At 43.9% G+C, this 27,173-nt stretch overlaps 1 protein-coding gene across 3 annotated transcripts in view; it reads right to left on the minus strand.

The window, feature by feature from the left end:
• EYA2 (EYA transcriptional coactivator and phosphatase 2) overlaps window positions 1-27,173 on the minus strand; it is a 171,529-nt gene that overhangs the window by 130,037 nt on the left and 14,319 nt on the right. For 2 of the 3 annotated variants that reach the window (XM_057703676.1, XM_057703678.1), the window contains exons 3-4: window positions 22,065-22,207; window positions 11,843-11,959 (exon numbers count right to left, since the gene is read on the minus strand). In XM_057703676.1, coding sequence (XP_057559659.1) covers window positions 11,843-11,959; window positions 22,065-22,207 — 260 coding nt within the window. Of the gene's footprint in view, window positions 1-11,836; window positions 11,960-22,064; window positions 22,208-27,173 lie in introns of those variants that run through there. The other variant, XM_057703677.1, reaches the window with a different exon arrangement.

The raw sequence follows: 27,173 nt of genomic DNA on the forward strand, positions 1-27,173 counted from the left end.
ACCTGAGGCCAGATTAAAAGGAACCAGGGAAGCTCATCAAGAGATTACCTGAGACCAGATTAAAGGAGTACAGGCCCTGCACATACCCCAATTATCAGAAACCTTGCCCTTGAACCATTGCTATAAAACTCCTTACCAAATCCTCCCGGGTTGGGACACACAGTTTTCAAGAGCAGGAGCCCGCTGTGTTCCCCTTTGTCTGGCAAAGCAAAAAAGCTATTCTATTCTATTTCACCCAAATTTTGTCTCCAAGATTTGATTTGGTGCCAGTGCACAGCGGCTGAGTTTTCAGCATCAATACTCAGAGCAAAAGCCAAAGTTCTCTCAATGGCCACAGAGGACCTGCCTGAGCAATTCTCCCCTCCTCCTGCCCTCACTCACTCTACTCCAGCTACACAGGCCATCTTAACTTTCCCCAAGCACACAAGGCCTGGACCGCTCACCCACCTGGATCCCTCCTCTGAAGGCCTTTGCTCAAATTTCTTCCTCAGTGAACCCTTCTCACTCTATCTAAAACAAACAAACAAACAAACAAAAAAACACCCAACCTCCAGCACTTCCTTCTTTAGTTTTTACCTTAATTCTTATTCTCACCATCTCACATGCTATATGCTTTACTTGTTTTTTCTCTTATTTATTATTTGTCTCCTGCCACAGAACGTCAGCTGGAGGAGGGCAGGATATTCATCTGTTTTATTCTACAGGTATTTGTTGAATGAATGGATTAACTCATTCCATCAGTGTCTTGGAGTCAGGCTCAGAGGCAAAGTACCTGGGTGTTGTTTGCTGGTGCTGGGTGTCACTGTTTCCTATGGGCTGGACTATCAGCTCCTTGAGGGCAGGGCCGACAGAATAAGTGCAGATTCTGTTGTCCTGACATCAGCTCTCTCCATGGTCACAAAACGTAGAACAGGGTTAGCAAAATGGTGGCCTGGGGGCAGAATGCAATCTGTAGATGGGCTTTATTTTGACCAGCATAGTAGTTCTTTTTAATTTGTTGGCACCAATTTTTTTTTTTAATTGGGAAATATAAAATTCCAGATTTCTGTTTTTTTGTTTTTTAAAAATTTGGGATAACTGACCCACTGCATGCAACAAAAAGCTTTAGTGGTGTGGAGCTGCCCTCTTATGTAGGGTTGGGGTTCCTTCCCCAGTTCATCATGGGTGCCACCCAGCCAGCCCCATGTTGACCTTGTGGTCCAGTCTCTGAGGCGTCTTGGACCAGATAACGAGAACAGGCTTGGATCAGACAGTTGCAAAGTTCATCTTGGCCCTGCTTCCTAGTGCTTTACAGGTACAATTTTACACGTGTTGTGCCATCATTTGATTATTGTCTGTCTCCCCACTCTGGCCTGTGAATTCCACGCGGGCAGGGACCTTCTCTGTCTTGCTCACCTCTGTGTTCTTAGCACTTGGCACAGTGCCTGGCACACAGAAGATGCTCCATTAATATTGGCTGCAATGATGGCTGTATGAAGGCACCAGCCTCATCCTCCACAAGCTCTCAATTCCACATGCAGACCTCTAAGGTGATATATTTATTATGCCTTTGGTTCTGTATCTTTGCCTTGAAAATACCTCTCCTAGTGGGGGCAAGAAAAGAAGGAGATGAAGCATTTCCAAAGGAGAAATTTTCAAAAATGTTCCTTTGCTTTTACATGTCTTAGAAAAACCTACACCTAAGTTAGCTGGGGCCGTCATAACAAAATACCATAGAGTGGTTTAAAACAGCAGAAATTTATTTCTCACACTTCTGTAAGCTGGAAATCTGAGATCAGGGTGCTGGCTGATTTGGTTTCTGATGAGAGCTCTCTTGCTGGTTTCAGATGGCTGTTGTCTCGCTGTGTCCTCACACGGCCTTTCCTCAGTGCATGTAAGATGAGAGAGAAAGAGATCTCTTTCTTCCTCTTCTTGTAAGGACGCCAATCCCATCAAGAGGGCCCCACCCTCATGGCCTAACCTAACCCTAATCACCTCTGAAAGGCCCCATCTCCAAATACTGTCATACTGGGGTTTAGGACTTCAACATATGAATGTTAGGGGCACATAAGCATTCAGCCCATAATGCCTACTAGTTACCTTTACCCAACTCCAGCAGTAACCAGGTTAAGAGTTAGCCTTTAATCATCCCTTAGAATTGCATTGCCCAATCTGGCAGCCACTAGCCACATTTACTTTTACGTTATGATTAAGTAAAATCAAACAAAATAAAAACTTCAGTTCCTCAGCTGTACCAGCTACGTTTCAATGCTCAATAGCCACATGTGGCTAGCAGCCACCATACTGGACAGCACAGATAAAGAACATTTCCATCTTCACAGAAAGGTCTACAAGCCAATGCTGCCTCAGTGAACTGTTGTTTATAAAAATCCTTCCTGATCCCAAAACTAACTCTCAATCTCTACAGCTGTTTTCACCTGTCACCTCCAGTGGTTTCTGGAGATGGAGGTGACCAAATCAAACTTGTTATATGCCCATAGAAAAAGACCATCCATTTAACTTTGATATGTCCTAAATCCTGCATATATGTGTGAGTGTGTGTGTGTGTGTGTGTGTATATATATATATATATGTATATAACCTCCTAAATCCTGCTCAAGCAGGAGGCAGCAAGACCGCCAACACACGTGAAGGTGATGATAAGGTAACCACCAGGGTGGAGGTGCTGCATGGCGCAGGAGTGCTGACAGGTATCGGAAAACCTCACCCACTTCATTGTGTGCAGAAGAGTTGCTGATTCACACCAGGAAGCCTGACCTCAGTCCAGGAACCTGAGGGATGCCAAGCTTGGCTCCCATCTTGACCGACACATTGAGACCAGGCAGACTTAGCCTGCTCAAAACTAGCTGAGCCAGGACAGCCTGAAAGTTGCTGCTGCCAAGAAGAAATAGGGAAATACTTGACTTCACCAGGAGGCCACTGGATTCCAGCTCAGCTATAACCACACCCACCACTCAAGTCTTCTGGGATGTGCCTCACTGGTGAAATAAATCAGAGGTGGGGACCAAAAGCGGTGATCTTTCTGGCTCCCCAAGTCACCACTTGGCTTGTAATTTTCTCCTTCCATTCCTGGTCTCATAATCTGTGGTTCAATTAGGAAAACATGGAACCAGATTGCAAGATAGAGGCATAAAGAGCAGCTTTATACATGTCTGTCTGCTTCATAAGGTATATTAAAGAGTGTTTGAATCCATTGACAATATTGAAAAAGAATGAGATTTTACATTAAAATATGATTTTAAGGATTATCTTGAAAAATAGAAAGATCTGGCCTCTCTGGGATCGCATTCTAGTGTAGCAGCCATGAGCTAAAGCTGAATAACACCCACCCCCCCAACTCAGATGCGTGTGTATTCTCCAACTGCCACAGCCCCTACCACTCCCTGTAATCGTACACCTAGCTCATTTCTCTTTTATTTAGAAGAATCACATCCAGAGGAGTTTAATTCATTGAACTGTAGAATCACTTGAAAATGAGTAATAATTTGTTTCTGATTTGAGACGTAAACATTTCATTCCAGTGTGCCATTTGATTTCTGTTTTGTTTGTTTTTGTCGTTCTGACGTTACTTCTGGTGTTCTTTGCCACACCAAAACAAAGACGAAAACAAAAAAACACCCATCGTCAAACTTGTCAATCTTTTCATAGCTGACATCTGGATTTCCGAGTCATGGTTAGAAAAGCCTTTCCACTCTGAGGTTATAAAAATTTTGTTCATTCTTATTCTAGTACTTTTATAGTTTTGACGTTTAAACTGTTGATCAATTTGGATTTTTTATGGTATATAGTAATAGGAATGGATCTTTCTTCTCCCCGATGGCTAACCAGTTGTTACAACATCATTCACTGAACACTCTCTTTTACCACTGACTTAAGATGCCATCTGCCCCATTTGCTAAATTTCCTGACATGTTTTGTCTCATTCTGGACTGTATGTTCTCTTCTATTAGTAAATCAGTCTATGCAAATATCAGAACCATGCTATTTTGATTATTGAAGATTTATGTTTCAATACTGGCATGCTTAGTACCTTACCACTCTTCTTTGGTACAGTTTTTCAAGTTTAGTCTCCTAATTCACAGAAAAGGAAACACAAATTGATCAAAGATCTGCAAAGATGCTCGACCTTGTAAGACACACTTAGAAATTCGTAGCACACTGAGATACTGTTTTTTTGTGCATCAGACTGGCAAAAACTCCAATAGTTAGATTATACTGGGTTGGTCAAACAGGCACTCTCAGACACTGCTGGTAGGAGTGTAAATTGGTAGGATCCCTATGAAGGTTAACTTGGAGATATCTACCAAATTTAAACATGGACTTTCCCCTTGACCCTGAATTCTACTTCTGGAAAGCTGCCCATCAGATATAGTTGCAGAAAAACAAAATGATATACATAGAGGGATATTCATAGCCATATTGGTGGTAATTGCATAGGACTGGAAACGCCCAATAAGGAATTGGTTAAATCATTTACAGCACATCATTCAATGGAATAATAGGCATCTGTGGAAAGAATGAGGAAGTGCTTTCTACAGACTGACTTAGAAAGTTTCCCAAGGTATATAACTAAATGAAGAAAGCAAAGTGCAGAGAGTGTGTATAGTATGTTACCTATGAAGACAAAAATATATGCAAGTGTTTTTGCTATAATCTGAGAGGCCATGCGTTGTGCGAAATTGTGCACTAAATGGTGCTTATGGGAAAAAGCAGGGTTGAGGCAGATTGCTCAAAAGCAATGCAACTTAGTAACCACAGCATTAACAGAAGCAATAATAATCCCAATAAAAATAACAGCATGGTAAAAAATTAAATAGTAAGTACTATACAGAGAAGTGCCACATAAAATACAGGACTTCCCTTTAAAAAGGACGTGAACATATCTTGATGGAAGGGGGGTGTAAGGATGACAGAGGTGTTGAACTATGGAAACAAGGGCAAAATACAGAAAAATTGGGGGAAGCTGAAACATAAGGTCTTCAAAAACAGAGCACATGGCCAAACTGAGGTCAGAGGAAGAATACGGGTCACCTGAGACAGAACTGTATTCTTACAAGGCTTGTTGCCTTTACCTATGCTATGTATTTTGCATTCAACTGCTGTTACCATATGTGCTGGAAAGAAATGCCAATGAATCAATGCAGCAGTACCTCCAGTTCTGGTCAAGACTGAGTCCTAGGGACTGGATTTACCCTCCCACAGGAAACAGTTTAAAAACTAGATTGCCAAGACACTGGGCATCAGGTATGAAAAACAATGATCCTTGAGAGAGAGGAAACAAGTGGTGATCAGTAAGACTGTCCCAGTGTGGAGAGCTTCCAGGGAGGGGGACCCAGGTGGCACACAGTGGTCTCTCTGAATTGAGGAGATGGAGCTGCAAGTCCAGGGAGGCCAAGGTGGTTTGAATTTGCAGAGCAGGGCACCAGAAAAGAGAGGGCTGCACAGAGAGAGTGCACTGGAGAGTTTCAGAGTTCCCCAGGAGAGTTCACTTGAGTACTGGCTAGCACATGCCTGTGAAGAAATTACTCAGGGCTGGGAGAGAACCACTTGAAAAGATTAGAAGGAACAATCCTCAGAGTTCATAACAGAACTGAGAATAGTTCCTGTTCCCACCAGCCTGACTGGAAAACCTCATAATTCATGGGACATTAGGAGGAATACTTAGAAAGGCTTACCACAGTACCGGGCAAATCTCTTAGGTAGAGACAGCTCTAGACCAGATGCTGCTCTGCTCCGCACAACAAAGCTTAAAGCAGACTTGAAAGACTTAATCTATTTCCATGTAAAAACTGCATCCTGGAGCAAAGCTCAAGAATATTCATAGGAACAGAAAAATATCCAGCACCCAACAAGGCAAAATTCACAATGTCTGACATCCAATCAAAACTTATCAAACATGCAAAGAAGCAGGAAAACATAACTTATAACAAGGAGAAATATCAACAAAAACCTCAAAATGACACAGATGACAGAATTAGCAGACAAGGACATTAAAACAGTACTGTATTCTGTCTGTTCAAGGAGCCAGAGGAAAGACTGGACATGCTAAGTAGAGACATAGAAGATTAACAACAACAAAAAAGACCCAAATCAAACTTCTAGAGGTGAAAACTAGGTATAAGATGAAAAAAGATGACTGGAGAGTAATTAACAAGCAGATCAGATACTGCAGAAGAAAAGATTAGTGAACTTGAAGACATGGGGGGGGGGGATATCTGAATAATGGCCAAAAGTTTTCCAAATTTGGTGAAAACTATAAATTCACAGATTTAAGAAGCTCAATGAACACAAAGCACTAGAATCACGAAGACTACAGCAAGGCCATCAAAATTAAATTGCCTAAAACCAGTAATAAGGAGAAAATCTTGAACAAATGAACCAGTACAGCTTTGGAGTTATACTGACTTCATTTCCTTATTTATGAATTACATATGAGTTAGTTTTTGTCACAGAAATATGCGATACAATAAGTTGTGTTTATGTTTGCCTATATTTGTAAAAGAAAATTCTGGATGGGTTCACAAGAACCTAGTCCAAGTAGTTAAGTACCGGGGATTTAGAAGCTGAATGGCTGTTGAATGAAGGTGGCATAGAGATTTCTGTAGATGTTTAAAGTAGATCAATGCATAACCTGCTCAAAAAGTTAATACAAAGGAGTAACTTTAAGTGTATCTCTTTTTTCTTACTACAAAAGGAAATATATTGGCAGGAAGAGAATTAGGCAATGATGGCTAATGGGCACGGAGCTTCTTTTGGGGGTGATGAAAATGCTGTGGGATTAGACAGTGGCGATGGTTCCACAACTTTGTGAATACAGTAAAATCATTGAATTGTACACTTTAAAAGAATGAATTGCATGGTATATGAATTAATCTCATCAAAAACTAAATTAACTAAAATACAGGATAAAAAGGAATACATGCATGTTGTTCACCATTAAAAAAAATTAGAGAATCAAATAATTTTAACACAGGAAGGGACCTAATAGTCATTACATCCAGGCTTCCCAGTGAGGACAGAACATTAGTTCGGACAGCGGGTCCCTGTTCAAATCTACCTGGGAAAACTGACTACTGAATTCCACTCTTGGAGAGTCACACGGCGCATCAGTCTGCAAAAGCCCTGAAAAGTCCCAGACATCTAACTTCATGCTACACACTATTTACCAAATATATTTGATGTATTTGACAATGACTTTCGCTGACCTCTTTATTTTTCAGTGAGTATTTGTGAGTGTGAAAACACAGATGGTGAAAGCTCAGTGACTTGTCTGAAGTCATACAGCTTGCTGGTGCCAGAGATGGCGCTATATTTCACAAATCCAGCACAAACTGACCTCAGAGGTCTCAGGCTGAGACCACCGGCTTAGACCTTTCCACTAGACTTTTAATTTTCCTATGCATCCTTGATTCACACATTTCCATGCCACTCCTGAATGGCTCATGTTGGGTTCTCAGCTGGGTATTAACACCCCTGCCTTTGGTAAACACAAGAAGAATTCCCATAGAAGAGGGCCCTCCCACTGTTCTTAAGGCCCCCCTACAATGCAGATTTCACCAGAAGGGGAGCTGATGCTGGTGTGGGTGGCTCAATAGTCTCAAATTGGTATTCCTCTTTCTTCTCACCAAAACTACCTCCTAAAACTGAGAGTTCAGGAAGCAGAAATGAATCTGGGAAAAACATAAGACCATCAAACCTGAAATTAGGATAAAAATAATATTTTACATTTGTAGGGCATTTAGTTCGTGCCAGTGCTATTTGAAATATTTCACAGACATTAATTCATTTAATTATCGCAGCACACCACACGTAGGTACTATTTGTATCCCCATTTTACAGGGGAAGAAACAGAGGTACTAAGAAGTAATTTGGTTCAAAGTCACAAGCTGGTACATGGATTGCACAACTGGGAAGTGAACTCAGCCTGACTTCAGAGTTATTGCTTTTAACTCTCACATTACAGAAGCAATGAGAGAAATAATACAAAGTACATCCAGCCTTGATGGACCTCATCCGAGGTGCCCACGGCCATTCCATCTGGTCCCCCAACAACCCCATGGCGTCATCTCTCTTGCTATGATGCTGACTCCACAGGTGAGGAGAGCGAGGCCCAAAGAAGCCCAGTGCCTCACCCAGGTCATGCTGTGTGACACAGCACTGACTGCGGCCGGGTCCAGGGCTATTAACCGCCTGTGGCATGAGCAGGTTCTTACAACACACTCTCAAGGTGTTTTCTTCTTCCCTTTTTAATCTTCGTGGTCATTTCTGTGAGCAGCCAGTGTTTGAGCAGGAGAAGCCAGAATGGAGCAACAACAACAAAATCAAACCCATAAGAAATACATTTCAGCTACAAAAGCCCCTGTGTGAACTTAAAAAAAAGAAAATAAACAACCATGAAAAGGCTAAAGGAGCGCTGTGAACTTTTCTACGTTTAGTGTACATTTGGCAGAGGGGCAATGCTATCTGAGCAGATACAGACCTCCAACGAGGGCCCGGGGCAGGGGGTGCTGGTGATGGTGCACAGGGTAGGGGGTGGGGAATGGTTCTGCTGAAGTTTCTGGAAGTTTCTGAAATCAGGTAGAAGACCTAGGGGGAGGCATCCTGGCTTGCCTAATGATTGCTCTGTGACCCTACACAAACCACTCTGCTGCCGTGCCTCAGTTTACTCATCTGTAACGATGGGGTGGTCCCTACACAGGTTCTTTTTGCTTCCATAAAATTATGATTTTAATTCTTAGAAAGAAAGAAGGACTGAGCCCAGCTTCTGAACATGGATCAATTTTACTCCAAGTCAGTGCTTTCAGGCCTAAAACTTGGTCTCAATCTCCTTCTTCGTTCCCTTTCTCATCCAAAAAACTAAGCTCAACCAACATCTTCCACTCCGAAATGCACACAGAGTAGTTGGAGAGTTTATTTCTCCTCTGGAACAACTTGAAAAAAAAAAGTTAATAGGAAGCACATGGGCATGGTGTGTGAGCCTTCTACGTGTTTGTGTTTGAAAAAAAATACTTAAGGAGGAATATGTCAGGCTTGCAAAATGCCTGGGCTGTCTCAAGAGCAGTTTATGGCCATTAGCATTAGACTGAAGGCAGTTAATTGGGACAAAGTCCAGCTGGCATCTGGGCCATGAAGACGATAAGAAAATAACCTGGACTATTCCCATGGTTGGGTGGGAACAGCACAGGAGATGTTTTTCTACTTGTGAGGGGCTGATGGGGATGGAGGCAGTGCGTGGGGTCTAGGCTAGGGCTCATCCATGGAAGATCGTCTTCTAGATGGATCTATGAGACTGTGGAGGGCAGGGTCGTGTCGGGGTTACGTGCCTGGGCTCTGGAGTGGAACCGCCTGGCTTCAAATCCCACTATCACAGTTATGTGACCTTGGGCAAGTTACTTTACCATGCTGTGCCTCAGGTTTTCCACCTGTAAGATGGGGATAATGACAGAACCTACGTCACAGGGCTACTGGGAAGATCAAGGGGCATGGCGTATACGCAGAACTAGGGCGGTATCTGGAGTCCTGAAAGAGTCCAGGAAATAGCACTTGGAGGAAACATCACAAGCTCTGGAATTTTACTCTGAAACCCAGCTCTCAACATTTACTGGCCCTGTGATCCTTGGGCAAATCACTTCCCCTGAGCCTCACCTTCATCATGTGTAAAGCAGAGCTGATGGGGCCCACCTCCTGTGGCTGCTGTAAGGACCAGAGAAGAAAAAAACAAATTCTCTACGTCCCAGTCCAGGGAGGCCTCCCGCTTCACTCTCCAGTTTCATCTCCCCCACTTGCTACACCCAGATTCATGAGTCTCCTTTGGAGTCTTTCAACTCTGGGAGCCATTTCCTGCCTCCAGGCCTTTGCCCTTGCTGGTCCCTCTGCCGGCGCTGTCCAGTCTCCAGCTACTCACCAGCCAGCTCCTTTCCCTCACTCAGGTCTCCCTAACCACCCAGGGAATGGCTGTCACCACCCCTTCATCACGGCCCATCATACCACCCTGTTTTAGTCCATCACGCGGTTCAGCACAATCTGTAACAATCTATTTATTTAATTGATCATTGCCTCCTTAGAAGCCCTGAGACAGTCAGTTCAGTTTCTATTGGAAGAACTGAAAAAAACTGGTTGAGACTGACCCAAATGCAAGTTCAAGTTCAGTGTCTTCACAAGCCTTTATGATCAGGCTTGTGCCATAATTCACTCCCCATTTGAGGATGGGTCCCAGCAGCTTATTCCCTTCAGTGGGACTCAGAAAGGGACCCTATGAGACAGAGGTGACAGCAGAAGCAGAAGAGGCAGGAGGGACCATGGCGAGGAGCGGGCTTTGAGTGAGGTTTGGCATTGGGAATCCACCAGACCCCCAAGAGACCTGATGCAGCCTGTTTCCACTGCACTTGCAGTCAAATCTAAGCTCCGTGCCCCGCTGCTGGGCAGGCCAGACATACCCTCTATGACTCAGTTTTTTTTCCTGTAAATGGGAATAATACCAGAACCAACACTTCGAAGTGTCATGAAGATTGTGAGATGATCAGCCTCCTCCCGTGGCATGTGGTGAGTGCTTGGTCAGTGTTAGCTGATGGTGTCATCAACAAACTCTGCTGCAGATCTTTACATGGAAGCTATTCCAAGGTCAGGGCATTAATGCTCATCACCTCCTTTTTCTTATGTACCCTTAAGATCATTTGCTGTCTCTTCATAATGTCTTTTCCTGAAAGGCTGCCCTTGACATACATTTAAATTGTTTCCTTAATTGAGAAGATGAAGCGGCAATACTTGCAAATATTTTTTTCAAAGAAAAGTAGTACCATGCATTAGCCCACAACCTTGTCATTGCTCTTTCAGTTTTGCATATTACTTTTCAGACTCTTGATGGTCAATTTTACTAGCTTTCATTAAGAAGAAAAAAATACCAGGGTGAGGACCCACCAAATTACTGCCACCAGCTCTCTACTCCATGCATCAGCTCCAACGTGCTCCCCATGGGGCACCGAAGAAGAGAAGGGGCCTTTGGATGGTAACAGAGTGCAGGTGGGCACAGGAGAATCCAACAGACCAGTTTCTTAGGGTACATGGGGTGGGAGTCACACATTGGAGTTTCTTCCCTTTCTATGGTTACCCAATGGGGATGCAGAGCCCAGAACCTCCTGCCTGGAATAACAGCTTCTTTACCTACTGTCCAGTATTCCCAACACCCAGCATTTCTCTGAGTCTACTTGATAGACTTGCCTCTCCCATCAAAGCCAATTCCTTCCCTCTGCCCTCAAGGCCCCGCATGATTTGGGCCTGCTCTCTCCCCAGGACTCTCCTCTTACATCCCCCTGAACCTGCTTCAGCCTCACTGGCCCCTAGCCTGTGCCTCGAAAACATTAAGACACTTCCCTCCATACAGCTTTTGCACGGGCTGTTCCCTCTGCCTGAATGCTCTTCTCCCAGGTCGGCACATCGCTGGTTCTGCCTCATCCTTTGGGTCTCTGTCCGATGTCACTTCTTCAAAGAGCCTTCCCTGATGACTCTATCTAAAGTTACCTGTCCCACCTCTCCTGACCCCTCAACTATTCATCATGCTCTATCCAAACACCACGCTTATTTGCTTCACTGCACTCAACCCCTTCAGAAATTAGCCATCTTTCTGCTGCCTTGTTCACTGTCAGTCTCTCCCCACTGCCCTGTAATTGCCACGAGGGCAGAAGTCATATCTCCTCTGTCCACCACTGTAACTCTAGTACTTGTGATAGATCCTGGTACACAGTAGGTTCTCAGTAAAACTGCTGAATAAACGAATGAACGACTGGACACCTAAATCAGGCAGCACCTTAGAGACGGCAGGGAGGGGCTGCAGTGGCACACTCACCGTGCATCTGGTAGGTGTACGGGCTCTGTCCAGTGGGTGGGGTGCTGAAGCTGGAGCCATAGCTGAGGAATCCACCCTGGCTGGGGGAATGGTTCAAGCTGTCTTCTGTCTTGATGCCTTGGAAGGAGAAAAGAGAAGCACTAAGCACACATAATTAGGATGCTTCCTGTCACCTGCGGAAGAGCTACTGCGTCAAGACAGCACGCGGTTTTGCCAGCTTCCAAAATGGTTGCAAACTGGTGGTGTGTGAACTGCAGCTAGCCTACACGTGTCTTGTTTGGCCTGTGTATTTTAAGGAAAAATCTGAAATTGGTTGCTTTTGTTTAAAAATCAGGAGATTTCATAAAAAAATTTAGACTTATGACTTCTCTTGAGCAACAAGATGACTTAGAAACCTCATGCCTGAATTCCCATGTGACAACAGGCTGCCCCCACAGGCTCCCCAATTTGTGTTTCCCAGGTTACCCTGGATTCCATACTGTCTCTGAGACACGGAAGCTGGTTTTAAGGTACAATTTTTTCATTTCAGTTTTTTTGTGTTTTTTGTTTGTTTGTTTGTATACATCCTAGGAATGTTCAAAAGTGAGGAAGGGAAAAGCAGTTAAGAGGGTCTCCTATTTTGCACATGCAGACAACTCCACGCTTCCTGCCTGGCTCTGAGGGTAGCGAGTTTACAACCCCCTACTCCAAGGACTAGCTCCATGTATGGCTTAAAAGTCCATCAGGATTTTGGGTGAAGGCAGTAAAGGAACCATCTTCCCTCTGTAAAGATGATGCCACTTAACACTAAGATATACTCTCCACTCTTCTCATGGGGGGACCCGCTTATCCAAATGCCACACTTACAAATCTGCTTTCTGCTTTAGCCAAACTGTGACATGCTTCCCCAAAGCATGGGTACCAATTCCATGAGCAAGTGGCTGGAGAAGGAACTGTATTGAGGGAGAAGGCTGATGCATCATCAGTACCTTTCTTGAAAATGTAATTGACTTTGCTTATCTTTATCTTATAGGTGTAAAATATATTTCAATACTATTTAAATTTGCATTTTTTAAAAAGAACATTGCTAGTTCTGGGGATGGTTTTGTAGCTATGATTTCCCTCCTTCTCACCCATTCACACCTATAAATAAAGAGAATGCTTAGTGAGGTAAAAATGATGGATTTGGAGTCAAGTGGTCTGGGCTGGACAGTTTACTTCATTACCTGGTGACCTGGATAGTTTCTCCTTCAACCCCAGCCTGGAAGTCTCCTCCCTTATGAAATAAGATGCTGATCCACCCAGCAGGATTGTTGGGAAATGAAAAGAATGGGAAAGAATGAACATATAAAGCTGTGTACGAGGTACTTAGAAACACACACCTCTTTCATCCTCACAACAATCCCACAAAACAGGCAATATGACTTTCCCCATTTAAAGATGTGGAAACTAAGGTTCAGAAAGCCAGGCTACTTGATCAGGGTCTTGTAATTAGCAGGTAACTCTGAAGTCTAGGTTTTCTTTTCCTTCTCTTGATGCCTCTGAATAATGGATATGAAAGGATTTTCTGTACTAGATGCTGCATGACTTCAGTGACAATAATGATGACAGCAACAAGCACCTTTTTTGCTTCATCTGCTGGGGATGGTTAACAGTGTATTCAGTACTGTCTGTCTCCTGGTGCATCTAGAGTCAAATCTAAACTCCTTGGGTGACCATGTCCTACGTGGGCTCTGCTCACCCCTCTGATCTTTGCCTTCTCTAGGCTCCCTCCTCACTCTGCTCAAGATGTGTGCTTAGTCACCTCATTCATTTTAGTGGCTGAATGGAAATTCAAAGTAAGGAATACCACTGCTCATTCAGCCAGTCTCCTGATGATGGATCTTAAATGGATTCCAGTTTTTTTGCTATCACAATCCAAGACAGAATGGACATGCCTCCTTATGCAACATTAGAATGTTTGTCTAGGTTGGATACAAGAAGAGGAATTAAGTCAGAGGGTAAGTATGTTTTTCATTTTTAAATATATACAGACAAAATTGCAAGAATGTGTCTTTGGACTCAGGGCCTTTGCACATGCTGTTCTCTCTGCCCTGGAATGCACTTCTCTTCACCCCCTTCTTTATTAGGCTAATGCCTTCTCATCCTTGATTTTTCAGCTTAAATGTTGCTTCCCCAGAAAGGCCTTGCATGACCTGAGTCTGCCCCCTGATTACTCCCTCCATAGCACTCAGTTTTTTCCATGGCTCTCATCACAGTTCATGGGCTTAACATCTGTTCTCCTTAGGCTGAGAGCTTCAGGAGGGCAGGGGCTGGGACTGGCTTGTCCACTGTGGCATCCCCACACCTGGCTTACTGCCAGGCACATAGCAGGTGCTCAATAAATATTCTTTGAATGAATGAATATGGAAGAAAACAAAGCTATTCACTTTTTCTTCTGTTTGCTGAAGTGGTTGGATCATAAAATTCTAACCCATGAGAAAGGGGAGAGAATATGGCAGAGGCACATGAAAGGCTTAGTTCTGTAAATCAGGGTTGCCCAGATGGTGGTCCATGAACCAGTTACCAGCTCACAATGAGAAAGGACAAAAATTGAGAAGTAAGTACTTAGAAACTTTCATAGCAACTTGACATTGTTGTGAGGTCTAAGGTCATATCTCTAGAAATCTATTTTGTATGAGTTTTTTTTTTAATTTCATTTTTCTAGTAATCATTTTTGTTGCATTTTACCAAAGTGTCAGTCCATGATGAATTACAAATCAAAAAGGAAAAATCCAAAAACTCGTCTTTTACCCCCAGGTGAGAAGCACTGCCCTAAGAAATTGAGTTTAAAGGAAATCTGGTGGGGGGGCGTCAAGGAAGGGAGGGAATATGGGGATATGTGTATAAAAACAGTTGACTGAACCTGGTGTACCCCCCAAAAAAATTAAAAAAAAATAAAAAAAAAAAATAAAAAAAAAAATAAAGGAAATCTGGTGATGGTCTGGTCTGAGGACAGGCTGGTGGCATCAGCTCTCCTGCCTTCTAAGAATTTCTTATGAATATCTTTATGGCAAAGAGAACAAGGCCTCCAACAGATGTTCAGGAACTACCTACAGGTTCCACCATCTTCAGCTCGTGGGAGCACGGAAGGGACTGTGTCCATTTCAGAGAGGTTGTCAGCAACAGAGGTGTGCTGGGCATTCATTCATTCATTCCACAAACATGCAAAATAATACTCCACACCAGGGGTCAGCTAACTCTGGCCCATGAGCAAAGGGTGATCAGCTGCCAGTTTTTATAAATAAAGTTTTATTGAAACACAGACACAGGCATGCCTCAGAGATATTATGGGTTCAGGTCCAGACCACCACAATAAATCGAATGTTGCAATAAAGCAAGTCACATGATTTTTTTGTTTTCCCAGTGCATGTAACAGTTATGTTTACACTATACTGTACATTACCAAGTAAAAGTGTAATATTCTCCTTTCAACTGTCTTCACAGCATGCTCCCCAGGAGTAGACTCCACCTCAGGGAGCCACTTTCTTTGCTCATCTGTAAGAAGCAGCTCCTCATCCAGCCTTACCATGAATCTGCAAGAATCCAGTCCCATCTTCAGGCTCCACTCTGAATTCCGGTGCTCTTGCTATTTCTATCACACCTGTAGTTACTTCCTCCATTTTCTCTGCTGAAGTCATCCGTTAGTGTTGGAATCAACTTTCTCTAAACTGCTATTATTGTTGATATTTTGTCCTCTTCCCATGAATCACCATCTAGAATACTGAATGCTTTCCTGAAGGTTTTTAATTCACTTTGCCCAGATCTATCAGAGGAATCACTATCTAAAGAAACTATAGCCTTATGAAATTGTATTTCTTGAATAATATTTGAGAGTTGAAATTACTCCCTGATCCGTGGGCTGCAGAATGGACGTTGTGTCAGCAGGCATAAAAACAACATTCGTCTCATTGTACATCTCCATCTGAGCTCTTGGGTGACCAGGTGCATTGTCAATGAGGAGAAATATTTTGCAAGTAATCTTTTTTTCTGAGTACTAGGTCTCAATAGTGGGCTTAAAATAGTCAGTACACCATGTTGTAAGCGGATGTGCTGTCATCCAGCTTTGTTGTTCCATTTATAGAGCACAGGTAGATTTAGCATAATTTTTCAGAATGGTAAAATGAGCACTGGCTTCAACTTAAAGTCATCAGCTGCATTAGCCCTTAACAAGAGAGTCAGCCTGTCCTTTGAAGCTTTGAAGCCAGGCACTGATTCTCCTCTCTAGCTATGCAAGTCCTGGATGACATTTTCTAATAGAAGGCTCTGTCTACATTGATAATCTGTTGTCTAGTGTAGCCATCTTCATGAATTATCCTAGCTAGATCTTCTGGTAACTTGCTGCAGCTTCTACATCAGTACTTGCTGCTTCACCTTGCACATTTATGTTATGAAGACGGCTTCTTTTCTTAAAACTCATGAACCAACCTCTGCTAGCTTCAAACTTTTCTTGTACAGCTTCCTCACCTCACTCAGCCTTCACAGAATTGAAGAGAGTTAGGGCCTTGTGCCAGATTAGTCTTTGACTTAAGGGAATGCTGTGGCTGATTTGATCTTCTATTCAGATCGCTAAAACTTTCTCCATGTCAGCAATAAGGCTGTTTCACTTTCTTAACATTCATGTGTTCACTGTGGTAGCAGTTTTTTAATGTCCCTCAAAACTTTTTCCTCTGTATTCACAACTTGGCTAACTGTTTGGTGCCAGAGGCTTAGCTTTTAGCCTGTCTTGGCTTTTGGCATGCCTTCCTCACTAAGCTTAATCATTTTTAGCTTTTTAAAAAAAATTTAAAGTGAGATATGCATAACTCTTTTTTCCACTTGAACACGTTGAGGCCATTGTAGGGTTATTAGTTGGCCTAATTTCATATTGTTGTGTGTCAGGGAATAGGGAGGCCCGAGGAGAGGGAGAGAGATTGGTGGGGCGGGGTGGGGGGCACGCAGAACACACAACATTTATTGACTAAATTCGCCGTCTCCTGTGGGCACATTTTGTGGAGCCCCAAAACAATTACAATAGTAACACCGAAGATCACTGATCACAGGTCACCGTAACAAACACAGTCATAATGCAAAAGTTCAAAATATTCCCCAAATTGCCAAAATGTGACACAGAGACACAAAGTGAGCGAATGCTGTTGTAAAAATGGCACCAACGGAACTGCTGGAAGCAGAGTTGCCACAAACCTTCAATTTGTAAAAAACACACTATCTGTGAAGCATAATAAGTGAAGTGCAATAAAACAAGGCTTGTTTGTACACCCATTCGTTTATGTATTATCTGCGGCTGCTTTCAAGATACAGGGTAGAGTTGAGCAGTTTTAATAGTCACTGCATGGTCTGGAAGGTCCAAAATATTTATTATCAGGCTCTTTACAGAAAAAAGATTGCCGACCTCTACTCTTCAAAAGAAATGCAGAGCAATGATAAACAGCAAATCCAGGGCTGCGGCTATTTGACAAGAAAGGGAGGTAACCTCCCTTTATTTTTCAGGTCGGATGGTGAGTTCATGGGTATCTGCAGTTCCACTCTTTATGCTTTTACATACGTCTTAAATGCTGCATAATAAATTTAGAAAAAAATTACTCCACACTCCTGACCTCCTTGCCTCTAGTTTGCTCAACTGTGTTATTATTTCCCTGCAGCTATTTAAACAAAGGTAATAATGCTATTTGCCAAGGAGCAAGGAGAAAAGTTTCCTAACAAGATTCAACAAGGTTTGCCCAGACAGTGAACAAACACTGCTTGCTTGGGCATAGGCATATGTGAAGGGAAAGGGCTTTTCATCCCACCTGTCATTACTCAGTGATGTGGACATTCCGGGTATGTGTGTGGCAGCCTGGCTTGTACTGAATTGAGTGAACATTTCCCTTGGGCCAGTGAGCTAAACTCTTTACAGAGATCAGGGGTTGACACATGATGATCCGTGGGCCAAGTCTGGCCCACTGCCTGTTTGTGTAAATAAAGTTTTATTAGAACAGAGACACACCCTTTAGTTTACATATTGTCTGGCTGCTTTCACGCTCCAATGGCAGTGTTGAGTGGCTGTGACAGAGACTGTATGGCCCAGAAAGCTGAGAATATTTATCACCTGGTCCTTTACTGAAAAAGGTAGCTGATCCCCAATGTAGATGATCTCATTTAATGCAACAACAATCGTGAGGAAGCCAGACTTGCTATCACTCTCATTGTATGAAGGAGGAACTTGCCCAGGGTCTCAAGACCAGCAAGGGGCAGGGGTGGGGTGTGAACCCAGAACATGTGATCTTTCCGCTTATGCTGTATTGTGAGGGCACAGAGCCTCTGAAAGTAACTGGGACTGTAAAATGACTTTGAACCAAATTAATTTCCACTGGATGCCATGTTTTGTCTGGGAACAGGGCTAGTTTTCTCTTTTATGCTGAAAAATAATCCAGCGTCATGTTTCTTGGCTGTCAGCCAGGCAGGGTAACTTACCTGTGATTTTATCACCAGTCTTCTGGCACAGGAGGGACAGAAGTGAGAAAAGATGCCTACACCAGATGGCCAAGGTCTGTCATAGGTAATCCTCTAGAATTTCTGGAATGTGTGCTTGGGCAGTGGAGCTCAGCGGTGAGGGGCTTAGACTCCAGATCCAGGCTGCCTGGGTGTAATTCCACCTCTGCCACCGACCAACAGGGGGACCCTGGGTGAGTTATTTATCCTCTCCTCTCTGAGCCTCCATTTATTTATCCCTTGAAGGAGGATAACAATGGGACCTTCCTTGGAGGGTTGAGTGGGGGTTTAAAAGAACTAGTAGACACAGAGCCTTGAGAACTGTGAGTGGCAGCATCTCAATGATGCAGCATTTCAATGATACAGCATCTCAAAGATGCAGCATCTCAGGGAATTCCTGGGCAGTCCAGTGGTTAGGACGTCACACTTCCACTGCTGAGGGTCTGCGTTCAATCCCTGATTGGGGAACTAAGATCCTACAAGCCATGTGGCCTGGCTTTTTTTTTGTTTTTTTAAAAGATGTAGCATCTCAATAATGGTGTCTATGACCAATGCCGGACCCAGTGCCCCATGACATTCACTCCTAACTCCACAACTGTTCTGGAATAGGTCTAATTCTGTTTGTCCATTGTCCCCCCTGCCCCCGCCACCGTCACCCCCAGGCCTCCACTCTAGGCTTTATCAGTCTCCCAACCTGCCTCTTGTTTCTCCTTTTGCTTCCCTCCAATCCAACCTCCCCACAGCAGCCAAAAAGTGATCTTTAAAAAACCCTAACTGTATCAGATAGCCCTCTGTTTATGCCTGTCAAGGAGTTCCTGTTTCATTTGGAATAAAATCCTTTCCAGGCACTAAAGCCATGCCCACCTCTCCTACCTCATCGGTGTACTGTGTTCCACCCACTGGGCTTCTTGGATTTGCCAAATCTGTCCCATCTCCAGGCCTTCTCAGGACTGGTCACCTCTGCCTGGATATCCTCCCTCCTGTGCTTACTAATGGTCATCTCTCAGTTCGCAGCTGAATCAGCCCCTCGTGTGAAAGGATTTCCTTGGTGCTGGAACCTAAACTGAATCTTGCTTGTTCTGTTCCCTCTCACAACCTTCCTGTCTTCCTTTATATCACGCATCTGAATTTGAAATAACACCTACAATTTTTAAAAGTTCATGCAATTTTTTTTCTCCCTCTAGGCCAGGACTTGCAAACTTACATGTCTTCAGGACAGGCAGCTAATTCAAGTGAGTAACGAGGGCTAGGGGGGGACCGTGGTGAACATAGGCTAACAGGGTCAGCCCTACTCAGAGCCACCTACTCCGGACACCAAGAACACGGGCCCAGTGCTGCCTGATCATCGGTTGTTTTTTTTTTAAAAGACATTAGAAATATGAATTTCTATGTAAACATTTCCCATGTAAAAACTGGCAATTAATTTTTTCAAATGTCAAGTATATTTTATAGGTTAAAAAAATATCCAAGGGCCACATTATCTGTTGTTTTTCACTTTTCAGCCTTAGTTCTACAAATACTGAGCCCATTCTGCTCGTTGACCACTATATGCCCAGCTTGTGACCCAATGCTGAATGAATGAATGAACGAAAAAAAGAACAGGGCAGAGGCAGAGAGGGAGAAGAGGGAGGAAAAAAATTCAAGATTCAGTCTCTGCACTCAAGCTACACCATCTAGTTGGGAAGAGAAGATGATCAGATTAATTTAGCAGTTGAAGAAGCTGAGGTGTGAAGCCAGGGGCAGCTGGGTCTGGAAGGAAGGTCTCCTGTCTGCAATCTTGTTCTTTCCACTGGTCACCATGGATTTGGGTGGATCGGAAAGCCATCTGTGTGGATGTCTGTGCTTTCCACTTGCCCCTTCCTCCTCTGGGGACTACCCTTTCCTCACACTCAGATCAGTTCTCTTGGGTGAGTCTGACCTGATCATTGGTCCCATGGGTGGACATGTGGCCAAATGTGGCCATCCACAGCATTCCATCTTTCTGCCCCAGGGTCTGGGTCAGGGATGGCCATGGGAGTCCAGGGAGAGACATCTCTGGGACTGCGTGGCAAGTCCTGGACACAGGCTCTCTTTTTGGGGAGTTACAGCCTGGAACTGCTAGGGCTGCCTTTGGCACCGCAGCAGAGAGCCTGCCAGAGATGGAAGCCCACACAAAGGGAAGCAGAGAGACCAATTCCTCATAATATCGTTTGAGTACCCGGATCCAACCCTGCCTGAAGCTAGTGCCCTAAGATTTCTCAGCTATGTCTGCAATAAGTGTCCTTATCTCCTTAATTAATATTAGATTTTTGTCCTTTGCTACCAAAAGGGCTTTGGTTGATAAAATCAATTAAGATGGGAAGAAACAGCATGAATAAAAGTCGCAGACAGTGTGATGGTTAATTGTATGTATCAACTTGGGCCATGGGGTGCCTAGACATTTGCTCACACATTATACTTGATGCATCTGTGAGGGTGTTTCCGGATGAGATTAATTTCAATCAGCAGACTGAGTAAAGCAGATTGCTCTCCCTGACATGCGTGGGCCCCATCCAATCAACTGAAAACCTGAATAGAACAACAGGCAGAGTAACAGGGAACTCCTTCTGTCCAAGTGCTGAGCTGGGACATTGGGTCTTCAGACTTGAATTGAAAAATCAGTTCTTCTTGGGTTTGGGCCTGCTGGCTTTTGGATTAGAACTTACACCATCAGTCCTCCTAGTTCTCAGGCCTTCAGACTCAGGCTGGAATGATATCACCCACCATCTCCTGGATCTTCAACTTGCTGACCACAGATCTACGGACTTCTCAGCCTCCCCAACTGGGTGAGCCAATTCCTATGATAAATTTATCTCTCTCTCTGTGTATCATCCATCCATCTATCTATCTATCTATCTATCTATCTATCTATCTATCTATCTATCATCTCAGCTCCATCCCATTGGTTGTTTCTTTGGAGAATCCTGACAAATGCAGACAAGGACAGGTGAGCAGTGGATGGTGAGCCTGGTTCACTAAGTCTCCAGTTCTTAGCAATAGGGTTCTGAGCGTGAAGGTCTGTATGTCTCTTGTTTTTGCCTTCCCATCATCCATTTCTCCTTCTCTTGATACCAGCACTGGGTTTTCCTTTAAGAGAACCATCCCTCCCTCATGTACAGTCCATACGCTTCAGTCTCCTTATTTCTCTCACCCCCACCTCCTTGCCTGCTCTAAGCATTGCCACGTGACCCAGTTTGGGCCAAAGAGGGTCACTATTGGATTCTGGTGGAACTATTGGGAAAGATGAATTCTCCTTCTGCTGAGAGTGCTGAGCTGAAAGGATGCAAACCTGGAGTGGACAGGTTACAATCTTTGCTGTCACATGGGAAGAACCCGTGTGGAGGCAAAGACAACTCAGAGGAAAACAACTGAAGATGGAGTGAGACATTTTCCCCCTGACTTCATTTGAGCACATGGATTCAGTGATACCTGATATCAGTTGCATCCCCAAATTTACCTGTATGTGCATCATTAAATTTCCATTTTCCTTAAGCCAGCTTGGGTTAAGTGTCTTACTCTTGCAATCAAAAGAGGCCTTGGTATAGTCTCTAGAACTTGAACTGTATTGAAAGTGTGTGTTCTTCTCTTCTATCTCCAATCCAAAATTAGGCTGGCTGCAGTTATCATCCTGCATTTCACTAAAGCGATAGGGCAGAATAAAGACCATGATGTTGGGGATCCCAGGGGGAAAGCAAGAGCTTGGTCAGGTACTCACTGTAAGAAGGGATTCCATAGGCTTGTGCTGGAGGTGGGTAAGCCGTGTAGGGGGTGGCCTGCTGGATCCCCGCACTGTACTGTGTCTGGCCGTAGGCTGCCATGGCCGTGGGAGGCTGGCTGGGCAGGACACGCGGGCAATGTCTGTGTGGAAAGAGAGAAGATGAAATCTCCAAGCCCAAGTCCAACCCAGCATCCCTCCCCGCCTTATTTTGGTATCACCACTACCACTATTTTCCTTTGGGTATTTGTTCTTTTTTTTTTTCTTTTTCTCTTTTTTGGTGGCTTGTGGAATCTTAGTTCCCCAACCAGGGACTGAATGTGGGCCCTGGCAGTGAAAGTGCCGAGTCCTAACCACTGGACCACCAGGGAATTCCTTGGGTATTTACTTTTTCCAGGGGAGAGACGACTTACAGATTCATCAAATCCTATTTCATTTTCCTTTCCTGGGCACCAGGAAGATTACACTTCCTGTCTCCCTTGCAGTCAGATTCAACCACGTGACTGGGTTCTGCCCAACAGAATGCATAAACCACTCGCAGGTTTGGCCATTAAAACCATCCCCGAGACCCTCCTGCTCCCTCTCCTCTTTGGGCAGCAACTGTAGAGGGTACAAGTTGAGAGGGCAGAGCCAACATGGTTAATCCTGGATCCCTGAGGCAGCCTGTGGAGGAGAGGTGCTCTGGAGAGTTTCATGCGATTCACATTGGACTTTATATAAGAATCAAACTTTGTTGTGTTAAGCCACTGAGACCAGAGTTGATTGATTACTGCAACATAGCCTATCCCACTGTGACTCATCTACCCTTATTTAGACATCTTCCCAACTGATTATAGCTTTGACAGGGTTGTCACTCAAGATGCCCTGCTCCTGGCCATGGGGTGGGCACAGGGTGAAAGATCATCAGACTCTGTTCTGGGAATTTAAATCTTGGGCTGAATAATTCATCCCAATAACCACATTCTGAAAAGACTGTTTTTTTAGTTCCTTCATATTGCTTGGATCCCAGAAGCTGTCCTACTCTTGGTCTTTCTTGAGGCCTGATTATTCCACTTTTGCTTCCATTGTGAGCTACTCCAGATCTTGCAAAAAAAGTCTTTTTGGGCTTACATCAGCTAGGGTCTACTTCTGTTACTTGCAACCAAAGAACACATATGGATTCCTTACTCCAAAATGAATAACGGGTTCCATGAAAGGCTAGGATTTAAAGGGCCACTGACCTAAGATATCTGTAATACAACAACCACTAATGAACACTGCGCTCTGACCATGGGCTAGGAACTGGCACACAGGCCTGATATATGCACTAAATCACATCAGATACTGATATCAACTCTATGGGGTAGAGGCTCTTCTAACTCCCATTTTGCAGAAGAGAAAACTGAAGCTCAGAGACTGGAAGTCACAGCTAGAAAGTGGGAAATCTAGAACTTAAACTCGGAAGTCTGACTCCAGAGCCCTCACTTGTAACCATGAAGCTTTGCTGCTTCTCAGTAACGCACCTGGGATTGACTCAGTCCTACAGGCAGCAATAAATAAAGTCAAGGTAGGTTGTTCTAACAGGAAGGAGACAAGATAGTGAATCTATGGATATAATTTCTTTGGCCAGTGCAGTTTTTTGTTAATTTTAAGTTGCCAATATTTTATTTTATTTTTTATTTTTTTTTCAGATCTTTATTGGAGTATAATTGCTTTACACTGTTGTGCCAGTTTCTGTACAACGAAGTGAATCAGCTATATTTATACATATATCCCCATATCCCCTCCCTCCCACCTTCCTTATCCTACCCCTCTAGGTCATCACCAATCACTGAGTTGATCTCCCTGTGTTATGCAGCAGTTTCCCACTAGCTATTTATCTTACATTTGGTAGTGTATATATGTCAATGCTACTCTCTCGCTTTGTCCCAGCTCCCCCCCTCCCCCCACACTGTGTCCTCAAGTCGGTTTTCTCCATCTGCATCTTTATTCTTCGTCTGCCACTGGGTTCATCAGTACCATTTTTTGATACTCTATATATGTTTTAGCATATGGTATTTGTTTTACTCTTTCTGACTTACTTCACTCTGTATGACAGACTCTAGGTCCATCCACTTCACTACAAATAACTCAATCTCATCCCTTTTTATGGCTGAGTAATATTCCATCATATGTATGTGCCACATCTTCTTTATCCATGCATCTGTTGGTGGACATTTAGGGAGGAATCAGGTGCCCTGACTTCAGACTATACTACAAAGCTACAGTAATCAAGACAGTATGGTACTGGCTCAAAAACAGAAATATAGATCAATGGAACAGGATAGAAGGCCCAGAGATAAACCTACATACATATGATCACCTTATCGTTGACAAAGAAGGCAAGAATATACAATGGAGAAAAGACAGCCTCTTCAATAAGTGGTGCTGGGAAAACTGGACAGCTACATGTAAAAGAATGAAATTAGAACACCCCCTAACACCATACCTAAAAATAAACTCAAAAGGGATTAAAGACCTAAATGTAAGACCAGCAGTATAAAACTCTTAGAGGAAAATATAGGCAGAACACTCTATGACATAAATGACAGCAAGATGCTTTTTGACCCACCTCCTAGAGTAATGGAAATAAAAACAAAAATAAACAAATGTGACCTAATGAAACTTAAAAGTTTTTGCACAGCAAAGGAAACCATAAATAAGATGAAAAGACAGCCCTCAGAATGGGAGAAAATATTTGCAAATGAAGCAACTGACAAAGGATTAATCTGCAAAATATATTAGCAGCTCATGCAGCTCAATATTAAAAAAACAAACAATCCCATCCAAAAATGGGAGGAAGACCTAAATAGACATTTCTCCAAAGAAGATATACAGATGGTCAATGAACACATGAATAGATGCTCAACATCACTAATCATTAGAGAAATGCAAATCAAAACCACAAAGAGGTATCACCTCACATGAGTCAGAATGACCATCATCAAAAAATCTAGAAACGACAAATGCTGGAGAGGCTGTGGAGAAAAGGGAACCCTCCTGCACTGTTGGTGGGAATGTAACTTGATACAGCCACTATGGAAAACAGTATGGAGATTCCTTAAAAAACTAAAAACTGAACTACCATATAAGCCAGCAATCCCACTACTGGGCATATACCCTGAGAAAACCATAATTCAAAAAGACACACGTACCCCAATGTTCACTGTAGCACTATTTACAACAGCCAGGACATGGAAGCCAATATTTTAAAACCAGGAGATTCCCCGCCCCCCCCCCCCCACCCCCACACACACACACTCATTTCCCCCTTCTCTTGCAAAGCACATGCTTTGGAAGCCTGGGTCTGCTCTCCTGTGTGCTGCCAGCAGCTGGATTTGAGCAGTGGCCACCTCTTTAGACTCTCACGCTGTGTCCTCAACAGTCCCTCCTGTGATAAAAACAGCTAACAATTCTTGGGCCTATGATGTGCCAGGCACTGTCCCAACTACTGTATGTGGACTGGCTCATTTAAACCTCACAGCAACTGTGACAACCCTTGGAGGCAGTTACTATTCCCATCCCCATTTTACAGATAAGAAAACTGAGGCAGAGGGAGATGAAGAAAGACACTGAAAGCACACAGCTGACACGCAATTTGACCCCTGGCTCCAGAGGCCCTTAACCACTCCACTAGGCCACCTTGGCCCTTTAGGTCACAAACCCAGACACTAAAGGTCTGTGCAACTTGACAAACTGTATCTAACTATTCTGGTCACGTGTTTATCAGTAGATGGTAATGAGATTTCCACACCTGTGTCTGATTCCATTTTGATTACATCACCTTAGTAAAAACCTGTTCATTTCCAGAGTTCCTCCTGTATACAAAGCCTGACGGCAGGTGTGAGACAGATGCAAAAGTTCATGGACTTATAAAAAGATGTTCTCAGGCCCTCTTTCTTTTTGATAACTACTGTGCCAAAGGGTCGGGGAACTTGTTCCAAGATGCATAACAAACTTGTTTGAGCTGAAGATGCCAGAACCAGTACTGGAAGGTGTTTCATCAGTCAAGATTTCCACCCTGTGAGGTGCCTGGAAACGCATTCAGAGCATCAGGACTTAGTGCTGAGCAGAGAACCTTAACTGAAAATGTTCCCAATTCACACCTGTCTTTGGAAGTAAAAGGTGGAAATCCGAGATGATCAACTCCTGCTTCCCATCAAAACTGATGTGAGCTTCTTGAATTAAACTGGTGCTCAAGTGAAAAGCCAGAGAGAGGACAGTGGAGCTCTCTAACCCCAAGGCCATAAAACAAGTTAGGTAGATTTAACAGACCTCAGTTGCTACCGACAACCCCCAAAACATCTTCTGGAGGGAAAGGAGGGCTGAGAAAGTGTGTTCCTTGTAAACAGCTTCTCTGGTGTCATCCAGGGAGGAGCAAGTCCAGCTCTGGAGGAGCTGAGCATCCAGACTGAGGGCTATGCTGACCATCCTGCTAAACCGGGGCTTCTCACGCTGTGGGGTGCAGACCGGCAGCCCCTGAGGACCCTGGGTAACCCCTGTCCATCACTGGGCTCCCACTAACCTCTGGGGACAGCTCTGGTGGAGCATTTGTATGGCCTGCCGTATTGAGATCTCTGATCTACTGGTCTGTCTCCCACTAGACAGGAAGCTCTCCGAGGGCAGGGACTGTGTCTCATTGATCCTGCAAGTCTCCAGCACTCCTGCGAGATTTGGTACCGAAGAGTGTGGGGTGAGTAGGGAGAGAAAGATGGGGCAGGAGGAAGGAAGAGGAGGGAAGAGCGCAAGAGAGAGAGAACAAAGAGAGAGGGAGGGAGAGAGAAAAGGCGAGAAAGGAAAGGAAGGAGAAAAAAAGAGAGGGAGAGATAGAGGAGCAGGAAGGGAGAGAGGAATTGAGAAAGTCTGTGATAGGAAAGGACAGGAAGGAAAGGAAGAAAAGACTGAAAAAAAGAAGAAAACAACAGCGAACACTCTCAGGACAGTCTGTTCCAGACCCCATTCTAAGTGCCTTTTCCATGGGGCAGGCCTCATGATTGTCCCCCTTTTCCAGATGGGGAGACTGAGGCCCAAGGAGGTGGGGTCATTTGCTTAAGGTTGCTCAACCAGTAAGAATGGTGCTGGTATTCCTCT

This window comes from Hippopotamus amphibius, chromosome 12 (assembly GCF_030028045.1).
Source record: "Hippopotamus amphibius kiboko isolate mHipAmp2 chromosome 12, mHipAmp2.hap2, whole genome shotgun sequence".
Classification (NCBI taxonomy): Eukaryota; Metazoa; Chordata; class Mammalia; order Artiodactyla; family Hippopotamidae; genus Hippopotamus; species Hippopotamus amphibius.